We start from the raw sequence: 18732 nt of genomic DNA on the forward strand, positions 1-18732 counted from the left end.
GAAGTTAAAACCCTTTGTCAGTCCACTGCTGTTAGGCCTACTTTCATAATATAGAATTTAATTGTGTCATTTGTTTCAGTGTTTGTTCCCCTAAATGTTCCAGAAAAATAAAAAGGGACCATCTGACTCTTCACAGTGTTGTCTTGAATTCACACACGGGTTTATTTATGTTTTTCGTCTAAGTATGTAATCGTATCACTCCAAACGTTTCATTATTTTAAGCTCTCTCAGGAACCAAACATTTGAGACGTTCATATTTCTACAGTATGTCAATGTTTTAGCACACTTTGAATCTTCAGTCTTTCGCTGACAGACACGAGACGAGACGAGGCGGGGACGCGCCGGTGAGCTAACGAACAGAGCTGACATCCAACCAGAAAGCGGTCTGCAGAAAACGCAACAATACGTAATTAACACGGAAGCGGATGTGCTTCAATCCTGCACTCCAACGAGCCGACAGCGTGCAGCAGATCACATCTATCGGCATTTGCAGCAAACACTATAAACAGTTGTGATCTTGCGTGTGTGAGGCACGTTTGACTGTGTTGTGATGGAGCTGCTGACAGATGCGCTGTACTGGATCGGTGCTGTCACTGTGGCCTGGGTCTCGGTGAGCACTCTGTGCTGTCTGCTCAGCGGGATTCGCGTGTGGATTGTGGGCAATGGAAATTTGATGCGGGCAACCAAACTCGGGAAATGGGCAGGTTGGTACACACTGCAATGACAGATGTCGAGATCACTTTCATTATTATCAGGCAAACCGCTTCAACTATCAGCCATCTGTTACTGTGTGTCATTATTGTAACATGATGGTCGTATGATGTTTCATTGTGAAGCACTTCATACAACATCTATCAGAATGAGGACTGGAGCTTAACTTTATTTTTCTGTTTTGCTACACTTTTTACGCTGACTTCCACTGAGACGTCTAATCCTCTTGACGTATCCACCTCGCGATAATACTGTTTCCGGGTCCTCTGGTGGAAGATCTCGTTGCTTCAGTACAGTGCTGTGTTCCTTGTTGTTTGAACAGAGCTTGAATGGAGGGACTAGAACCAAGTATTAAGACGCTTTATTTGCCCTATAGGAACCACTTGTGTAATGAATGATTGCAGTACAGAAATATAGACATAAAGGCAATCTTTAATGAGTTGTTACTTTATGGATACATATTTAGTGGTTAAAAAACAAAACATGAAATTAAAACTTTGTCACTTCATTTAAAAAATTTTACATTTTTTTTTAAGTGTATATCTGGTTAAACCAGACCATACATTTGCATTTTCAAATTTTGGTCACAGTTTAGTTTGGGGCTCAGTTCTCACTATTAACCACCAGCAATGACATTTGCCTCAATAAACTCATAATTTCCTGCTTATTAACAGTTAGTAATGCGGTTTTTAAGTTTAGGTATTGGGTGTGGATCTAAAATATGGTCACAGTGAACAGCCAATGTGTTAGCATGCTAAAAAGCAACTAGTTAATAGTGAGAATTAGTCCCTAAACTAAAGTGTTACACAATGTATGTGTGTATGTGTATATATATATATATATATATATATATATACATACACACATACATACACACATACATACACACATACATACATACACACATACATACACACATGCATAGATATAGAATGTCCCTTTCTCCCGTAGGTGCAACAGGTTCTTAGAGTAAAAAAAAAAAAAAGTTCCATTTATTTTGGGGACCCTTTAAACTAAGACCTATGACGAACACTGAGATTGTTAATCGACTGGAAATTTCTTTTGTTGAAGTCATCAGTTTGCATTATTTTAAGTTATTTTTAAAATAATCCTGGTAACAACTTTGTAATAGTGTGAGTCAGTTGGTTTGGTTCTTGGCTTATAATACTCTCTTTTGGGAAACATATTTCTGGAACCAAGGCTGCTGAAAAAGTGGACCACCAACATGCAGTATCAGGCAGCATATCAACGTATTAATGTATAACAACATATTAATAGCAGACATCTTGTTTTTAAAAGGAAGTAAACAGCATGGATAAGAAAACGTGCTTGCCATGCAGTTTCGTGGGGTCTTTAGTTTCTTGGGATATAGATTGTTAAAGATACAGAATCTCATAGAAGCACAAGGTCATAAAGTATTTCGTGGCTCTGGGTCTTAGACCTGACCTTTGACCAAGGGCTTATCATACGTGGAGTTCCAAAAGTCCATCATTCTGTAGAGTTTAGACCAGTCACCCCATCAACATGCTTTGCCCTGATTTTGACTTTAGCTCATGTCTACTCAAATGACTTCCTGGCTGTCATTAATTTTTAAAGTATTTTTAAATGGCAGCTGTCGATCCCCCAATAACAAGTACTGATCATGTCAGAGATCATCAGCCATCTGTGAAAATCTCTTGTGTATTTGTTACAGGTACTTAAATGCATTTAGTTTCAACCAATATAAATCAGTGCTTCTCAATATTTTTGACTCAAAGGACCCCGCAACAGGGTCCAACACAACATTCCAAGAGTAACTTTTTTTATTAAGAAAAACTGATTGTATTGATTAATTTAATTAACCAAGATTCATTTTATGATTCCAGAAGTTTCTTGAAGTATGTTTTTCAGGAAAAAACAGTTGGTGTTTTTTAAAGCAATTTTATCTATGATATGAGAGATTAGTTCATTATTATTATTATATTAAAATATCTTGAAAATTCACTGAGACCCTGTAGTGGACCACACTCCTGGTTTGAGAACCATTGATATAAATAAAACATGAGCTATCTTCTTTCAAAAATTAGGATTTTTTATATTCTGTCTTTATAAATGTGCCCCTTTTAATCTTGAAAAAAAGCATATTTTAAAAATAATACTTTTCAAATATTGTATATGAAAGTAAATGAAATCCAGTGGCATATTCCATACCATTTGTGCACTGTATTCCAAGATTGAATTCATACAATTGTTTTGTGTGTAGAACAAATGGAAACTCAGTTTGTTTTTCACTGCTAATCTTTTAGGGTTCTGCAGTCACAGAGTAAGTGATTTAAATGTAGGTATTATCAGGTACCATTTGTGAATGAATCATTCATGACTGGATTTGTGAACCAAATCCAACTGAAAAGAATGATTTGTTTATAAACCCCACATTGATACTTCTCTTCTGATTTCAACAAGGAGACCTTGGGAGGTTGTGAAGATATTTAATGAATAACTGCTTAAAGGGGTCATCAGATGTCCATTTTCCACAAGTTTATGTGATTCTTTAGTGTCTTAATGAAAAGTCTATAACATACTTTGGATAAAATTTCTAAATGGTAGTGTTAAACGACACCCGTTTTACCCTGTCAAAAATTGCGAGCAAGCCGTTTCAATGCAATTCCCTTTAAATGCTTATGAGCTCTGCTATCCCCGCCTCTCTCCCTCCGTGGGGTGATGCACAGTTCTGTAAACTTTAAGCCGGGCATACACGGTGCGAATTCTGACGGTCGGAAGATCGTATGTCCACGCACACGATGTGAGTAAGTTTATCTGAAAATCGTACGGACGCAGTGATATACGACATGATTTTAAGACCTGCCGAATCCCGAAGCAATCACGTGAAGTTCCCCGATGTAATGACATGTACTGAATTGAGTTGAGAAAAGGGCAGTGTATCATAGCCGTTATGTAGTACATTTAAATAAAACGTTGTCTCTTTGGCTCTCTCTCTCACCTGCATAATATACGATATGTAAGTGTTTGCTTCACATAGGCCTGAAACTTTCCACATTTTATTTTTTGATGGTTGTATTACTGTTTGTAGGCTTTACTGTTTTTGAGCATTAATAAAAAATAAACAGATAAAGAAAAAAAAGTTCAGCGAATTTCTATCTTCCTTTTCATCTTTCTTAATAGTTTTCCTCAGCTGCTGATTGGTCAACTTCAGATAGATCGACAAATCGGCTCGTTCAACCGCACACACCTCACGAATGCAAGCGACAGCTCCCGAACTTTTTTGACATGTTTAAAAATGATCAGGAACTCGTGAGGCTCGTAAATCCCTCTCACACGATGCGAGCCACGACCATGCGAGCATCAGCAATTCCTCCCGATGGGAAATAAATGGTGTACGACGTCGTACAACATCAAAAATATCACCATGTACGCCCGGCTTTAGCCGCATTCATCGTGAAACCTGCTAACTAGCACATTTTTAGGAAAGGAGATTGACAAAATTCATAAAAAAAAACTTATAATCACTTCTTCTGTAAGTGAAGCTGGATCACGAATGATTCGCGCAAACATAGACTCATTTAGGTAGATTGGGGGCACATTCCCTTCAAAAACAAACGCACTCCACTGCGTCTTCAGCGGCTCAGATGTCGGGAGTAAATGACGACTGCTATGTTCATTATTACATCCAACAACAAAACACCTCAATCGCTTAGGAGACATCTGCTCTGGCGTCGAAACAATGGCGGACTGATGACAGCTCACTCGGGGCGGGTCTAAGGTACAACGTTAGTGTCAATCAACAATCATGGGAGGGGCCTGGGTCTGTGTGATGTCACACATCCAAGAATTTGAGAACAGCTTGGTTTGAAAAAGGGGATATTATTTATCTGGATTTAAAAAAACAAAACAAAAAACACTGGGTGAATTTTTATCATTAGGGTGTATGTGTACAAACACTGCCAACACACATTTCAGTTCAAACAACATGTAAAAGTGAATTTTGCATCCGATGACCCCTTTAAATTTAGCCTGCTACTTACACAGAGCATCTAAAGCCATACCATAGCTTTGTGTCATTCGTTTTTCAGGTCAGGTCTTTTCAAAGAACTGCTTGATTAATTCAGCTCATGCCATTAGCAAAGGTTATCATTGAAACACAATTTAAATTTTGGTTTGTGTCTAATATAAAGCTGCTGTATCAGTTCAATAGATTTGGTGTATAGTGCATAAATAGTGCATAAATCATGTGAACTATGATCATCTTTTTTATAATGCAACTTTTGAGGCTTGAAATCTTCACTTCCCATTTCTTCAAAATGTCAGAAGGAAGAATCCCTTGAAGGCATTTAGCAGACACACTTATATAACATAAGACAGAAATTTATAAGAAATATGCATAGAAAATAAATGTGGTTGTTTTAACATTAACATTTTTCGTCTTAAAGGGATAGTTTACCCCAAAATAAAAATTTGCTCTAATTTGCTCTTAATTTACCCTCAGGTCATCCAAGACTTTATATCTTCAGTACAACAGTGAAGAAGATTTGGAGATTATTAGTGCTGTGTTCGATACACTGAAACGACGATGTATCGTTACAGAGATTTGACGATACGAGTATCGATACAGCTGGTTCTGTATCAATTTTGTGGCACGTGTGCAGCAGTGATCGCGCTTAATTTGAATACAAGAACACCGTTTAAAATTGAGTAAAAAGTGCGAGGTTTCTAAAAAAAAAAAAAAAAAATGAATAGAGCATAATATATAGGCTACAACAAGGTTTTATCTGGCCGCACTGTTTTGCCTTGTTTCTCAATTAACAGTGAAGCTGTGGCTTTAATTCCTTTAGAAACAATGACTGCGTTTACATGCGCACGAATATTGCGATTATTTCCAATAATCAGAGTAAGGACTTAATCGCATTTTGATGTTTACATGTCAAGAGCAAAGCTCTTACTCCCGTTTACATGCAATTTCCATTATTCTTATTATTCGCTAAGAATTGTGGTTAATTTTTTCACTGCCATTATTCACATACCCCACTGGACAGCACAAATGATGGACTCAGAAAGAGCAGTGTTACTGGTCGCCGTTTTAATCTATTTACGTCTAATGCATAATGATTTTGTATCGCTGTATTCCACGCTTTTCGCGCCATGATAGAAATATGATGGAATTTGTTTGCCTATACGCTGCCGTCGCGTTCTGTTCGTCCTTTCTGGATGAGGGTAAGGAACAGATCAACCTGATCTCACAGAATTCCGTGTAATGTTCACGGAAATTAACCCCGAATCTGTGGTGGCATCACGGAATCGCCGAAAATTCCGTGATGGGCTCACAGAAGGCATCAGCCGTGGTCCATGCACGGATTCACTGGTTTCTGTGCGTGGAGCACGGCTGGTGCCTGTCACTGACTTACATTGGTATCACTTCTGTGAGCCCATCACGGAATTTTTTCTGTGAGCCCATCACGGAATTTTCGGCGATTCCGTGATGCCACCACAGATTCGGGGTTAATTAAGTCCGTGAACATTGCACGGAATTCTGTGAGATCATGTTGGACGGAGACTGCTGGCAGCTTGTTGTGTTTTCCTCAGAATGCGATGCTTTCTTCCCCTCCATCGTTTCTAATCTCCGTATTATTACAGGTGCGTGTCACGTTATTCATATATGTCACAAGCGCATGCGCACTTTGGTCAGAGCGGCAATACTGCGATTAAGGTGTTTACATGCTTGTATATTCCGATTAAAATCGGCGTCGCCACCTATGTTAATCTGATTATGCTTGCTGCGATTATGAGCTTAATCGTATTATTTAGATCGAAGTATTGCGTTTACATGAGGTAAAGCATAATCGCAATATCGCCAAAATCTCATTATAATCGCATTAAGAGGGTCCATGTAAACGCACTCAATGATGTTACCAGCTCCTTGTTGAGAAAGATAATGTAGCTCTTGAGCGATTAAGGTATTTAGTTGATAAAACTGCGGGGCAGCGCTAAAAAGTTTGTTCCTGAATGTCTGTGTGCGGCCGCAGCGTGATCTGTGTGAGTGACTGAGCGTGTGTGTGCATTAGATACAGTGAAGACAGCGCATTAGTTTAGAACGCTTATTTTAATTTACATTTTTTTTTAAACATAGAGAATGTGCATCATTTGTATCATTTGTGCAATGATAACCTACCAGCAATGTAAAGATTATTTTTTTAATATATTAGAATGAGTACATTACAGTATAAATTTATTAGAACGAGTGGCCTACATTATTATTTATGGGCATAAAAACAAGATGCAATCAGTAAGAATTTTGTACCTGGTGGGGAGTGCCCAATGTAAACATGAAACATTATCTATATTGTCATGGTCTATATTGTACTGTGGTACAGTAATGGAGGCCCTTCGTAATGCAGACGTCAACTGCCTGCTCTGCCTGTAGATAGAAATGGCCCTATAGTATGCAGTGTTTAATATTCTGCTGAGGTGAAATTCAGTGCAGTCCTGTATCATGATACGTATTTTATCGTGGCCTCTGTATCGTGATATGTATCGTATCGTGACTTTGCTGGTGATACACAGCACTAGAGATTATGGTGATTCATAAAATGCGAGTCCACGGCTGCCATCGTTTTGAAAGTTGAACAGGCAACAAAGAAATAATACCTGTGGCTCCTGGTGATATGTTGAGTTCTTAAGAAGTTAAAATGATCTGTTTCTGCAAGAAACTGAACATTATTTACAGCACTATTTATATGACCTGTAATCCATAGTCTTAGGGAACTGGTCTGGAGTGATATCCAGTTCATTTAAGCAAATTGTTCTTTTGATCTGGTTCTTTTTAATGAACTAGTTGCACCAGTTCACCAAATCAGACTGAACCATCTGAAAAGTTCCCAGCTCCAGTCAGCACGGATCTAAGTTACTCAATCAAAACAGTCACTCACTCTGACTTGAAACATACCTGCATATATGATCTTATGATGCCAAATCATTTTTGTCAGCTAATTCAGTGCTTCAGTTACTCCCAACAGTCTATTGAAGTGAGGAAACCGTTTGGACTAGGACTGAAGAACTGATGAGCTGCAGATATGAGCATGTGCAAACTGAGCACTTGAAGCGACAAAATGAGATCATCAAACAAATTTTAATATTACACAAAAATAACCAGAGTAAATACAATATGTAGTTTTGAAATAATGACTTCAGTTATTAAGGGAAAATAGCTGTCTATACCTGCCTGGCCCTATGTGAAAAAGTAATTGCCCCCTAAATCTATTAACTGGTTATGCCACCCTTGGCCGCAACAACTGCAATCAAATCTTTGTGTTAACTGGCTATGAGTCTTTCACATCGCTGTGGAGGAATTTTTGGCCCACTTTTCTTTGCAGAATTGTTTTAATTCAGCCACATTGGAAGGTTTTCAAACATGAAAGGACTGTTTAAGGTCATGCCACAGCATCTCAATCGGTTTTAAGTCCGGACTTTGACATGGCCTCTCCAAAACCTTAATTTTGTTTTTCTTGAGCCATTAAGAGGTGGACTTGCTGGTGTGTTTGAGATCATTGTCCTGCTGGAGATTCTCCTTCAGGATTTTCTGATAGGCTGCAGAATTCATGGTTCCATTAATTATGGCAAGTCATCCGGGTCTTGAAGCTGCAAAGCAGCCCTGGACCATCGCACTAACACCACCATGTTTGACTGTTAGTATGATGTTCTTTTTATGAAATGCTGTGTTGGTTTTACGCTAGATGTAACGGGACACGCACCTTCCAAAAAGTTCAACTTTTGTCTCATCAGTCCACAGAATATTTGCCCAAAGGTCTTGGAGATAATCAAGATATTTTTTGGCAAATGTGAGACGAGCCTTTGTGTTCTTTTTGGTCAGCAGTGGCTTTTGCCTTGGAACTCTCCCTTGGATGCTGTTTTTGCCTGGTCTCTTTCTTATTGTTGAATCATGAACACTGACCTTAATTGAGGCAAATGAGGCCTGCAGTTCTTTAGATGTTGTTCTAATTTTGGTAGGCCGGCCATTCCTGGGAAGGTTCACTACTGTTATAACAGGGTGGCCGCGGGTCCTTAAAAAGTCTTAAAATGTATTAAATAAAGTTTTGCTTAAAGGTCTTAAAAAGTCTTAAAATGTCTTGAATTCAGATTCAGTGGGTCTTAAATATCTTCGGTCTTATTACAGCAAAAGTTTCACCAGTCTGACGGACCCAGGGACTGTTTACAATCATTGGACAGACGGAAGACCCCCCACCCCCCACTCCCCGCGCTGTAGTTACTGCGTCATCAGAGAGAGTTGCGGTAGCAGAATGCAGGTCAAATACCACCAGCTCGCTGACAAGCCTCCTAGCTGCTTTAAATGGGTTAATGCAAGTTTACTGAAAAATTGCTCGAATTTTACTTGCCCGACAGGACAAATAGCCTGATTAAAACTTAAGAGACATTTTATTACATTCAGCGTAAACAGCGATTGATAATGGATAGTGTATTTCTGGTATCAATGTTGCGCTGTTGAGGCTCATGCTGCCTGTCTCTGTGAGAGACTTATATGGAGAAATCAAATCAAATGAGCATAACAGCAAACATAAAGAAACTCATAAAACGAACATACTGAGATAAAAATTCAAAATGTTTAGTTTTATAACATGATGATGATGATAACATACCATGACAAGGGGACTATTTTGCTAAAAATTTTCTTGATTGCAATTGTTACATTGATTTTGGCTCAAGAAACAAGTAGTTAAGTAGTTACTTACATTTTAGACAGAATATTGACTGTTTTGTTCTATTTCACCAACGAAAATAGTTCCAAACAAAGATCAGAAGTATTGCACATTCTCCAAGCAGCACTGGCATGTTTGTTCCTGAATGATTCAGTGTTTTGAATGAATCGGTTGAATGAATAAGTGATGTACCGCCACCTACTGGTGGTTTAGTTAGTTTAAAAGTATGCATTTTTCCACCAACATTTCTTATTTGTATATTCAAAAAAATGTATTTAAAACATTAATCTCATAACATTTATTTATTGCGGTTGTAAATTTGTAGTGCAAATTATTTCATTTGATTGCTAACAGCTGTAGTGTACATTAAATTTCTTCATCAGTTGTAAGAATTTGACATGAAAGATGACGCATACATTTAATAAGGTTAAAAAATATTGGACTTTATGGAGGTAAATAACAACCTGGGTTAAATATTAAAAACATGCAGATTTAAATATGTAAATGCTGAGTAGAAAACTGATGAAAATATTGCTTAATTTACACCACCAAAAATATTGCTGATGTGGAGCTTTTGAGGGATATTTTGTATGGGATATTGTCTTCAGATATGAAAAGTTCTCTGTATATCGTAATAATAAATAGCATTTTTGACAGCGATGATATTTTGATTTCTTTTTAAATTTAAAAACACATTAAATATTACATTTATGTATGTAATATAATGTGTATTTCCTTCACAGGTTTGGTCTTAAATGGTAATTTTTTTTTTTTTTTTTTACATATGGTGGTATTAAAAAGGTCTTAAGTCTTAAATCTAACTTGTTCATATCTGTAGACACCCTGTATAAGTTTTCTCCATTTGTGGGCTTTATAACCCTGTCCAGACTGATACATGTCAATTATTTTGTTTCTCATCTGTTCTTGAATTTCTTTAGATGATGTTGCTCTTTAAGCATGCTTCGGTTCTATTTAAGTGATTTCTTGATTCAACAGGTCTGGCAGTAATCAGGCCTGGGTGTGGCAAGTGAAATTTAACTCTGCTTTCTAAAATAATGTGGTTAATCACAGTTCTTTCATGGTTTAACAGGAGGGGGCAATTGTTTTTTCACGTAGGGCCAGGCAGGTTTGGACAGCTTTTTTCCCTTAATAAATGAAATCATCATTTAAAAACTGCATTTTGTATTTACTTGCATTATCTTTGTGTAATATAAAAATTTCTTTGATCTGAATCTTTTAAGTGACACACATGCAAACAATTTAAAAATCAGGAAGGGGGCAAAAACCTTTTCACAGCACTGTAAAAAGGTGAGTTGACTGAGACTCGTTTATTAATTTTAGACATGTAAAGCATCACATCAGTAATGGGTGCTTATTGCGTGCTTACGAAAGTACCTGGTTTAGACTTTCCTGTTTTCCTGAGGCTATGGATTATATAGGTAGTAGGTATAGGTTTTAGGTAATAATGTTGTAAATAATGTTCAGTTTCTTGCACTGACCAATCGTTTTGCTTCATAAGGCCTCTTCAATATATATTCAGAAGCCATGGCTGGTCATTTTGCGTTTCTGTATATGTTTTTTTGACTTCCAAAGTCACAGTTGCTGTGGACTTGAATTTTTAGAATCACCAAAGACCATGGTTTCTACTAAAAACCTTTTTTACTGTTCTACTGAAGAAAAAAAATTACCTACTTGTTGGATGGCCAGAGGGTAAATACATTTACAGCAAATTTAAAATTTTGGGTGAACTATCACTTAAAAACTAGCTACTTTTGTGAATGAAGGCATTTGTTGGTTGGATATAGGCCTAACTGGTTGACTGAACAAAAGCTGCAATTGGACATTTGAGTTCTCGTGTGTATTTACATCTCTCATGAAGAGCACCCTCTGTAATGTGCCTCATCATCTTGTTTAGCATATTATCTCCCTCCATTTAGCCATCTCTTTTACCGTCATTCCCTCCTCTTTCTCATGGAACAATGTGCAGTGTTTCCTCTGCATCCTTTCTTTCTCTCAACTTCTCTGGTGCTTTTTCACTGCTCTGTTATTAACTGATGAACTCAGACCAATAGATATATATTTTGTTAATCAACCAGTCAGTTGAAAGTTACACTTATATATGTATATGTGTGTGTATATATACAGTTGTGGCCAAAAATATCGGCACCCTTGGTAAATATGATCAAAGAATGCTGTGAAAATTAATCTGCATTGTTAATCCTTTTGATCTTTTATTAAAAAAATTCACAAAAATCTAACCTTTCGTTGGATAAGATTTTAAAATGGAGGGAAATATCATTATGAAATAAATGTTTTTCTCGAATACACATTGGCCACAATTAACGGCACCCTTTTATTCAATACTTTTTGAAACCTCCATTTGCCAGTTTAACAGCTCTAAATTTTCTCCTATAATGCCTGATGAGGTTAGAGAACACCTGACAAGAGATCAGAGACCATTCCTTCATCCAGAATCACTCCAGACCCTTTAGATTCCCAGCTCCATGTGGGTGCTTCTTCTCTTCAGTTCACCTCACTCATTTTCTACAGGGTTCAGTTCAGAGGACTGGAATGGCCAGCAGAAGCTTGGTTTTGTGCTCAGTGACCCATTTTTGTGTTGTTTTTGAGGTTTGTGTTTGGATTATTGTACGGTTGGAAGATCCAAACATGGCCCATTATAAGATTTCTAACAGAGTCAGTCACTTATTGATTTTTTTTATCTGTGGGTATTTGATAGAATCCATGATGCCATGTCTAAGCAAGATGTCCAGGATCTCCAGCAGAAATATAGGCACACAACATCAAAAATACAGCAGTATAATTCATTGTACACATGGGGTATTTTTTATCCCTGTGTGCACCAAACCCAGCTTGAGTGTTTGCTGCTAAAAAGCTCATTTTTTTATTTTCATTTGACCACAGAAGCCAGTCCCATTTGAAGTTCCAGTCGTGTCTGATAACTGAATATCCTGGAGTTTGTTTTTGGATGAGTTAGGAGAATTTTTCTTGAAACCCTCCCAAAACAATATGTGGTGATGTAGGTGCTGTTTGACAGTTTTGTTTTAAGGATTTCTGACCCCGAGAGACAACTATTTTCTGCAATTCTCCAGCTGTGGTCCTTGGAGAGTCTTTAGCCACTCAAATTCTCCTTCTCACCGTGCATTAGGACGATATAGACACACATCCTCTTCCAGGCAGTTTCGTAACATTTTATGTTGATTGGAAATTCTTAATAATTGCCCTGATGGTGGAAATGGGAATTTTCACTACTCTAGCTCTTTTCTTAAAGCCACTTCACTAATTTGTGAAGCTCGATTATCTTTTTTTGCACATCAGAAATATATTCTTTGGTTTTTCTCATTGTGATGGATGATTAAAGGGGTCATATAATGGTACATGCACTTTTACAAGTTGATTGTACTGAAATGTGTGTTAGCAGTGCCTGTACACAACCATCATAAAATGATAAAAATCCATCCAGTGTTTTTTTTTTTAATCTCCTTATTTGTTTTACCCTGTCTCAAATCAAGCCGTTCGACCGTGTGACGCCACACGGTCGGACGCCCCTCCCACGATGGTTGATTGACAGCAGTGTTTCAACACAGACCTGCCCTTGCTCGTGAGCGAGCTGTCAATCATAGTCCGCGCGTCATTGTTGATATACGCTGGAGCTGTCTATGAGCAGAATGGCGTCTAAGCGATTGTGGTGTTCTGTTCTCGGGTGCAATAATGAACACAGCAGTCATTTTGATGTTCCTAAGTCCGAACCGCTGAAGACACAGTGGCTGAGTTTTGCTTTTGAAGGGAATATTCCCCACGAGCAACGTCAATGTTTTCATGTTTGCGCGAATCATTTTCACCAGACTGCTTTATAAATGAAGGTCAGTATAAAGCTGGTTTTGCTAAGAAGCTGCTCCTGAAAAAAGAATCGGTACCAACTATTCGTGTTCCTGCTGAACCTCCAGAAGAAGTGAGTGTAACGTTTAATTAACCTTTATATTAATCTTTGCAAATCGCTAGCACGCTTCACGATGTATGTGGCTAATGTTTACATTCAGGGTACATGCATGTTTTCTATTTACGACGTTCTCAATATAATTAATAATCCCACGTTTATAATGAACAAAACGTTATGGTTATTGTGTTATTACAAACGGTGTACGCAGGTATTAAAGTTAACATGATAACACTACACTAAGCTTACTTTTGTAGATGGTTTATAACGGTGTCTGTTAAGAAGTAATGTAAAAAATTTAAATAAATAAAAAACAGTTATAACTGCATGAAAATTAATGGTTTCCGCCCTGAGAGTTGTACCTAAAACTGCATAGATAACGTTACGCATCACTGACAAGCCTACATTTACCGAATTTATTTTTCATGACCATTAGCTGTAACATCAATCTGTCAATGAACTAACGTATTAGTAAACACATAGCGTCCGTATCTCACTACTCTACCTGACAGTACACACAAAAATAGATAAAAGTGACATTACGTTAACCAACCATTCAGAAACGTCCCGTTCGAGCCTTAATTGTCGAACTTCTTCGGGGCCGTCATCCTGTTCCGGGTCCGACTCCGGTTCGAATTGATACGGTTGCACAGTATCCTCAGAGACTCCCGCTGCCATTCTTCAAAATATACCCTCAACTGTTGTCAAGGCAACACTCCACGTGTGTTGTGTCAAAAACGCCCCACAGAACAGAGGCGGGCGAGCAAAGCTCATTAGCATTTAAAACGCACGCACTAAAGCGGTGTGCTGAAAACAGAGCTGTTTTTGAGCAGGTAAAATTAGTGTTTTCTTACAATACTAATGAGAATTTTTAATTAAAGTATATTACAAACTTTCAATTTAGACCCTAAAGAATCATATTAGCTTGTACAAAAATGGCATTATATGACCCCTTTAAGGGAATTTGGGCTTTGTTTTCCCTCCTATTTATATTTCTGTGAAACAGGAAGGCATGGCTGGATAATTTCATGTTCATAATCATCCTGGAGTGCTCAAAATTGTGAATATGAATGGGAATATACTTCAGAGATATTTTACTCATAAGAATTTCAAGGGGTGCCAATAATTATGTCCAACGTATTTTAGAAAAAATATTTATTTCATGATATTTCCCCCCCATTTTAAATTCTTATCCAATAAAAGGTTAGATTTTTGTTAATTTTTTTAATAAAAGATCAAAAGGATTAACAATGCAGATTCATTTTCACAGCCTTCTTTGATCATATTTACCAAGGGTGCTGATATTTTTGGCTTTGACTGTATGTGTATGTGTGTGTGTGTATATATATATATATATATATATATATATATATATATATATATATATATACATATATACATATACATATACATATACACATACACATACACATACACATACACATACACACATACACACACACACACACACACACATATATACACAGTGGAGTGCGGAAAGTATTCAGACCCCCTTAAATTTTTCACTCATTGTTATATTGCAGCCATTTGCTAAAATCATTTGTTCATTTTTTTTTTTTCCTCATTAATGTACACACAGCACCCCATATTGACAGAAAAACACAACAGAATTGTTGAAATTTTTGCAGATTTATTAAAGAAAAACTGAAATATCACATGGTCCTAAGTATTCAGACCCTTTGCTGTGACACTCATATATTTAACGCAGGTGCTGTCCATTTCTTCTGATCATCCTTGAGATGGTTCTACACCTTCATTTGAGTCCAGCTGTGTTTGATTATACTGATTGGACTTGATTAGGAAAGCCACACACCTGTCTATATAAGACCTTACAGCTCACAGTGCATGTCAGAGCAAATGAGAATCATGAGGTCAAAGGAACTGCCTGAAGAGCTCAGAGACAGAATTGTGGCAAGGCACAGATCTGGCCATGGTTACAAAAAAAATTCTGCTGCACTTAAGGTTCCTAAGAGCACAGTGGCCTCCATAATCCTTAAATGGAAGACATTTGGGATGACCAGAACCCTTCCTAGAGCTGGCTGTCCGGCCAAACTGAGCTATTGGAGGAGAAGAGCCTTGGTGAGAGAGGTAAAGAAGAACCCAAAGATCACTGTGGCTGAGCTCCAGAGATGCAGTCAGGAGATGGGAGAAAGTTGTAGAAAGTCAACCATCACTGCAGCCCTCCACCAGTCGGGGCTTTATGGCAGAGTGGCCCGACAGAAGCCTCTCCTCAGTGCAAGACACATGAAAGCCCGCATGGAGTTTGCTAAAAAACACCTGAATAAGATTCTCTGGTCTGATGAGACCAAGATAGAACTTTTTGGCCTTAATTCTAAGCGGTATGTGTGGAGAAAACCAGGCACTGCTCATCACCTGTCCAATACAGTCCCAACAGTGAAGCATGGTGGTGGCAGCATCATGCTGTTGGGGGTGTTTTTCAGCTGCAGGGACAGTACGACTGGTTGCAATTGAGGGAAAGATGAATGCGGCCAAGTACAGGGATATCCTGGACGAAAACCTTCTCCAGAGTGCTCAGGACCTCAGACTGGGCCGAAGGTTTACCTTCCAACAAGACAATGACCCTAAGCACACAGCTAAAACAATGAAGGAGTGGCTTCACAACAAATCCGTGACTGTTCTTGAATGGCCCAGCCAGAGCCCTGACTTAAACCCAATTGAGCATCTCTGGAGAGACCTAAAAATGGCTGTCCACCAACGTTTACCATCCAGCCTGACAGAACTGGAGAGGATCTGCAAGGAGGAATGGCAGAGGATCCCCAAATCCAGGTGTTGTTGCATCTTTCCCAAAAAGACTCATGGCTGTATTAGATCAAAAGGGTGCTTCTACTAAATACTGAGCAAAGGGTCTGAATACTTAGGACCATGTGATATTTCAGTTTTTCTTTTTTAATAAATTTGCAAAAATGTCAACAATTGTGTTTTTCTGTCAATATGGGGTGCTGTGTGTACATTAATGAGAAAAAAAAATGGCTGCAATATAACAAAGAGTGAAAAGGGGTGTAACAGTACATTTATTCGTACAGAACCGGTTCGGTATGCATGTGTACCGAACGAATACAGCATTTATTTTTTTATTTTTTTCAGGAAATTGAAATAATAAATGGCGTTTTGACAGTCTTTGTGGCATGACAGATTGCTGTATAAACGCCTTGGAGAGCCGCTTCTGGGAAGGATCAGAAACGTGCTGGTATAAACCCAACACAAGCATTGACTCGAGCGGCTGCGATCAGCTCCGGTTCCCATGTCTGAGCTGTGACGCGCCGCAGACTTGTGCAGAGCGTGAGTGAACGCATTCACCTCTGTACTACTAGTTTTATTGTGAATAAACATGACTGAACATCTCATGCCTCATGTAATTGCTCAATCAGTGTTTCAACCGTGGAAAGACATCAACAAAACAGTGTGGAAAAAAGTCACGTAGCATTTCATTTACCTCAGCAAGTCATCAGTGTTCACAACTCGTTAGTTCACTAGAGAAATGAAGTCTAGAGAGGAACATTTTGCAAAATATTACACCATATACTCATTATATTTGAGTATATGGTGTAATACGAAACATGCTATGACAGCCACTGTGTAATTGATTATATTTTAAAGGGGTCATATGATGCAATTTCAAGTTTTCCTTTTTCTTTGGAGTGTTACAAGCTGTTCATGCATAGATAAGATCCTTGAAGTTTTAAAGACTAAAGTCTCGAAAACAAAGAGATATTCTTTATAAAAGTTAAGACTCAACCACGCCCACCTAAAACGGCTCATTCAAACATGCCCCCACATGTCTACGTCACAGTGTGGGAAGATTTGCAAAACACCACCCAAACGTATACGCAATGAAAGAAGGCGGAACTATTATTCTCGCTGTAGTGTTGTTGCTGCCGCCGGCGCCATGTTCTGTAGACACTGTTTCGTTGTGAAAGTGAAACTACTTTGTTTGGGCTTCCAAAAGAGGACACAACTAGAAATCAGTGGTGAAGTTGTATTTACAACACTGTTCCAGAACAGTTCAACCCAAATATTAGAGTGTGTGCAGCACATTTCACGGAGGACTATTTCCTGAACCTGGGAGTAGCCTGCCAGCTATGCTAAAAGTTTGCTGCTTGTTTGTCATTTCTCCAATCACAAATTAAGATATGGTGATGTTTACGCGGCTCGAATCGCGCGATGCGATGCCTAAAAAGACAGTACAAGTCATTATAATCAGTAATTATGTCTCCACTGGATGCAAGAAATGCCTCGTTTGTAATGGGTTTTGTTTTTGTGTCGTCACGCCGGGACACGGCATCACAATATGGTAAGGGACGTAACATTTCCGTCTCACGCTCGAGGTTTTCGGCCAACAGAGCTGGGTAGATTACTTACAAATTGTAATCCGTTACTGATTCCAGATTACATGACAAAAATTGTAGTCAGTAGTGTAATCCGTTACATTACACATTTTAGGTAATATAATCAGATTACTTTTGATTTAACTCGCATTGATTTAAATGGCATTATCTTGTACCATAATGATGCAAAGAGTAAGAAAACTTGTTTCATTCATTGTAATTTACAACATGAAGTGCATTAAACATATTACATCCTAGTTTCCCAAACTAGGATTCGTAAAGGAACTGCAGGGGGGTTGTGAGTTTAATGAAAAGCTGACAATTAATTAAATCATAAAAAATTTAAATGAAAATAAATCATTGTAAAACAAACTCTCTTTCGAGGAAAGTCTCTTCAGTCGGCGGCCATATTTGCAATGCCTCCGGGCAGCTCGTACAAGACCAATCTTAATGAATGGGGGAATCCTGAAATCTCAAAAACTGCTGGCTGAACTCACAATTAAATTGCATGTCAAATCAGCAACAAAAATATGAAATTAATTGCCCCATGAAAGTTGTTTCTTATGGTCAAATAGCGTTTAAAAAGCTTATTTTTCAGGCTAGACCAGCCAATGCGCATTCGGAGTCATAACGTGCTTACTGTGCATGTGCATTGGCTGGTCTAGTCAGGGCTGCGTTCAGCCCCGTCAAAACATTGCAAAACGTTTTTTAAATGGAAACGTTGGTGCGTTGAATACCCTGTTCTGATGACTCAAGAGCTGAGAAGTATATAAACTATGGCAGCTGAGAAGGCCGTTCTTTGTGTTCTCTTTGAAGAATTTTCGGAGCCTAATGAAATCTGTAAAAATACGTGTTTAATACTGCAAAATATGCTCAATGTTGCAGTCACAGCCCTTGCCGTTCATTCTTATGTAAAGCACTTAATTGCCATTGTGTATGAAATTTGGTATATAAATAAACTTGCCTTGCAATGAAGCTAAAAATATAAACAACT

At 38.1% G+C, this 18732-nt stretch overlaps 1 protein-coding gene across 1 annotated transcript in view; it reads left to right on the forward strand.

Annotated features, from left to right (window-relative positions):
• Positions 1-384: 384 nt before the first annotated feature.
• The window catches only part of hsd17b12b (hydroxysteroid (17-beta) dehydrogenase 12b), a 32560-nt gene continuing 14212 nt past the window's right edge, over positions 385-18732 (forward strand). Inside the window, exon 1 of the mRNA XM_058782846.1 lies at positions 385-704. Coding sequence (XP_058638829.1) covers positions 551-704 — 154 coding nt within the window. The 5' untranslated portion in view covers positions 385-550. The remainder of the gene's footprint in view (positions 705-18732) is intronic.

The sequence above is a fragment of the Onychostoma macrolepis genome, chromosome 07 (assembly GCF_012432095.1).
Source record: "Onychostoma macrolepis isolate SWU-2019 chromosome 07, ASM1243209v1, whole genome shotgun sequence".
Classification (NCBI taxonomy): Eukaryota; Metazoa; Chordata; class Actinopteri; order Cypriniformes; family Cyprinidae; genus Onychostoma; species Onychostoma macrolepis.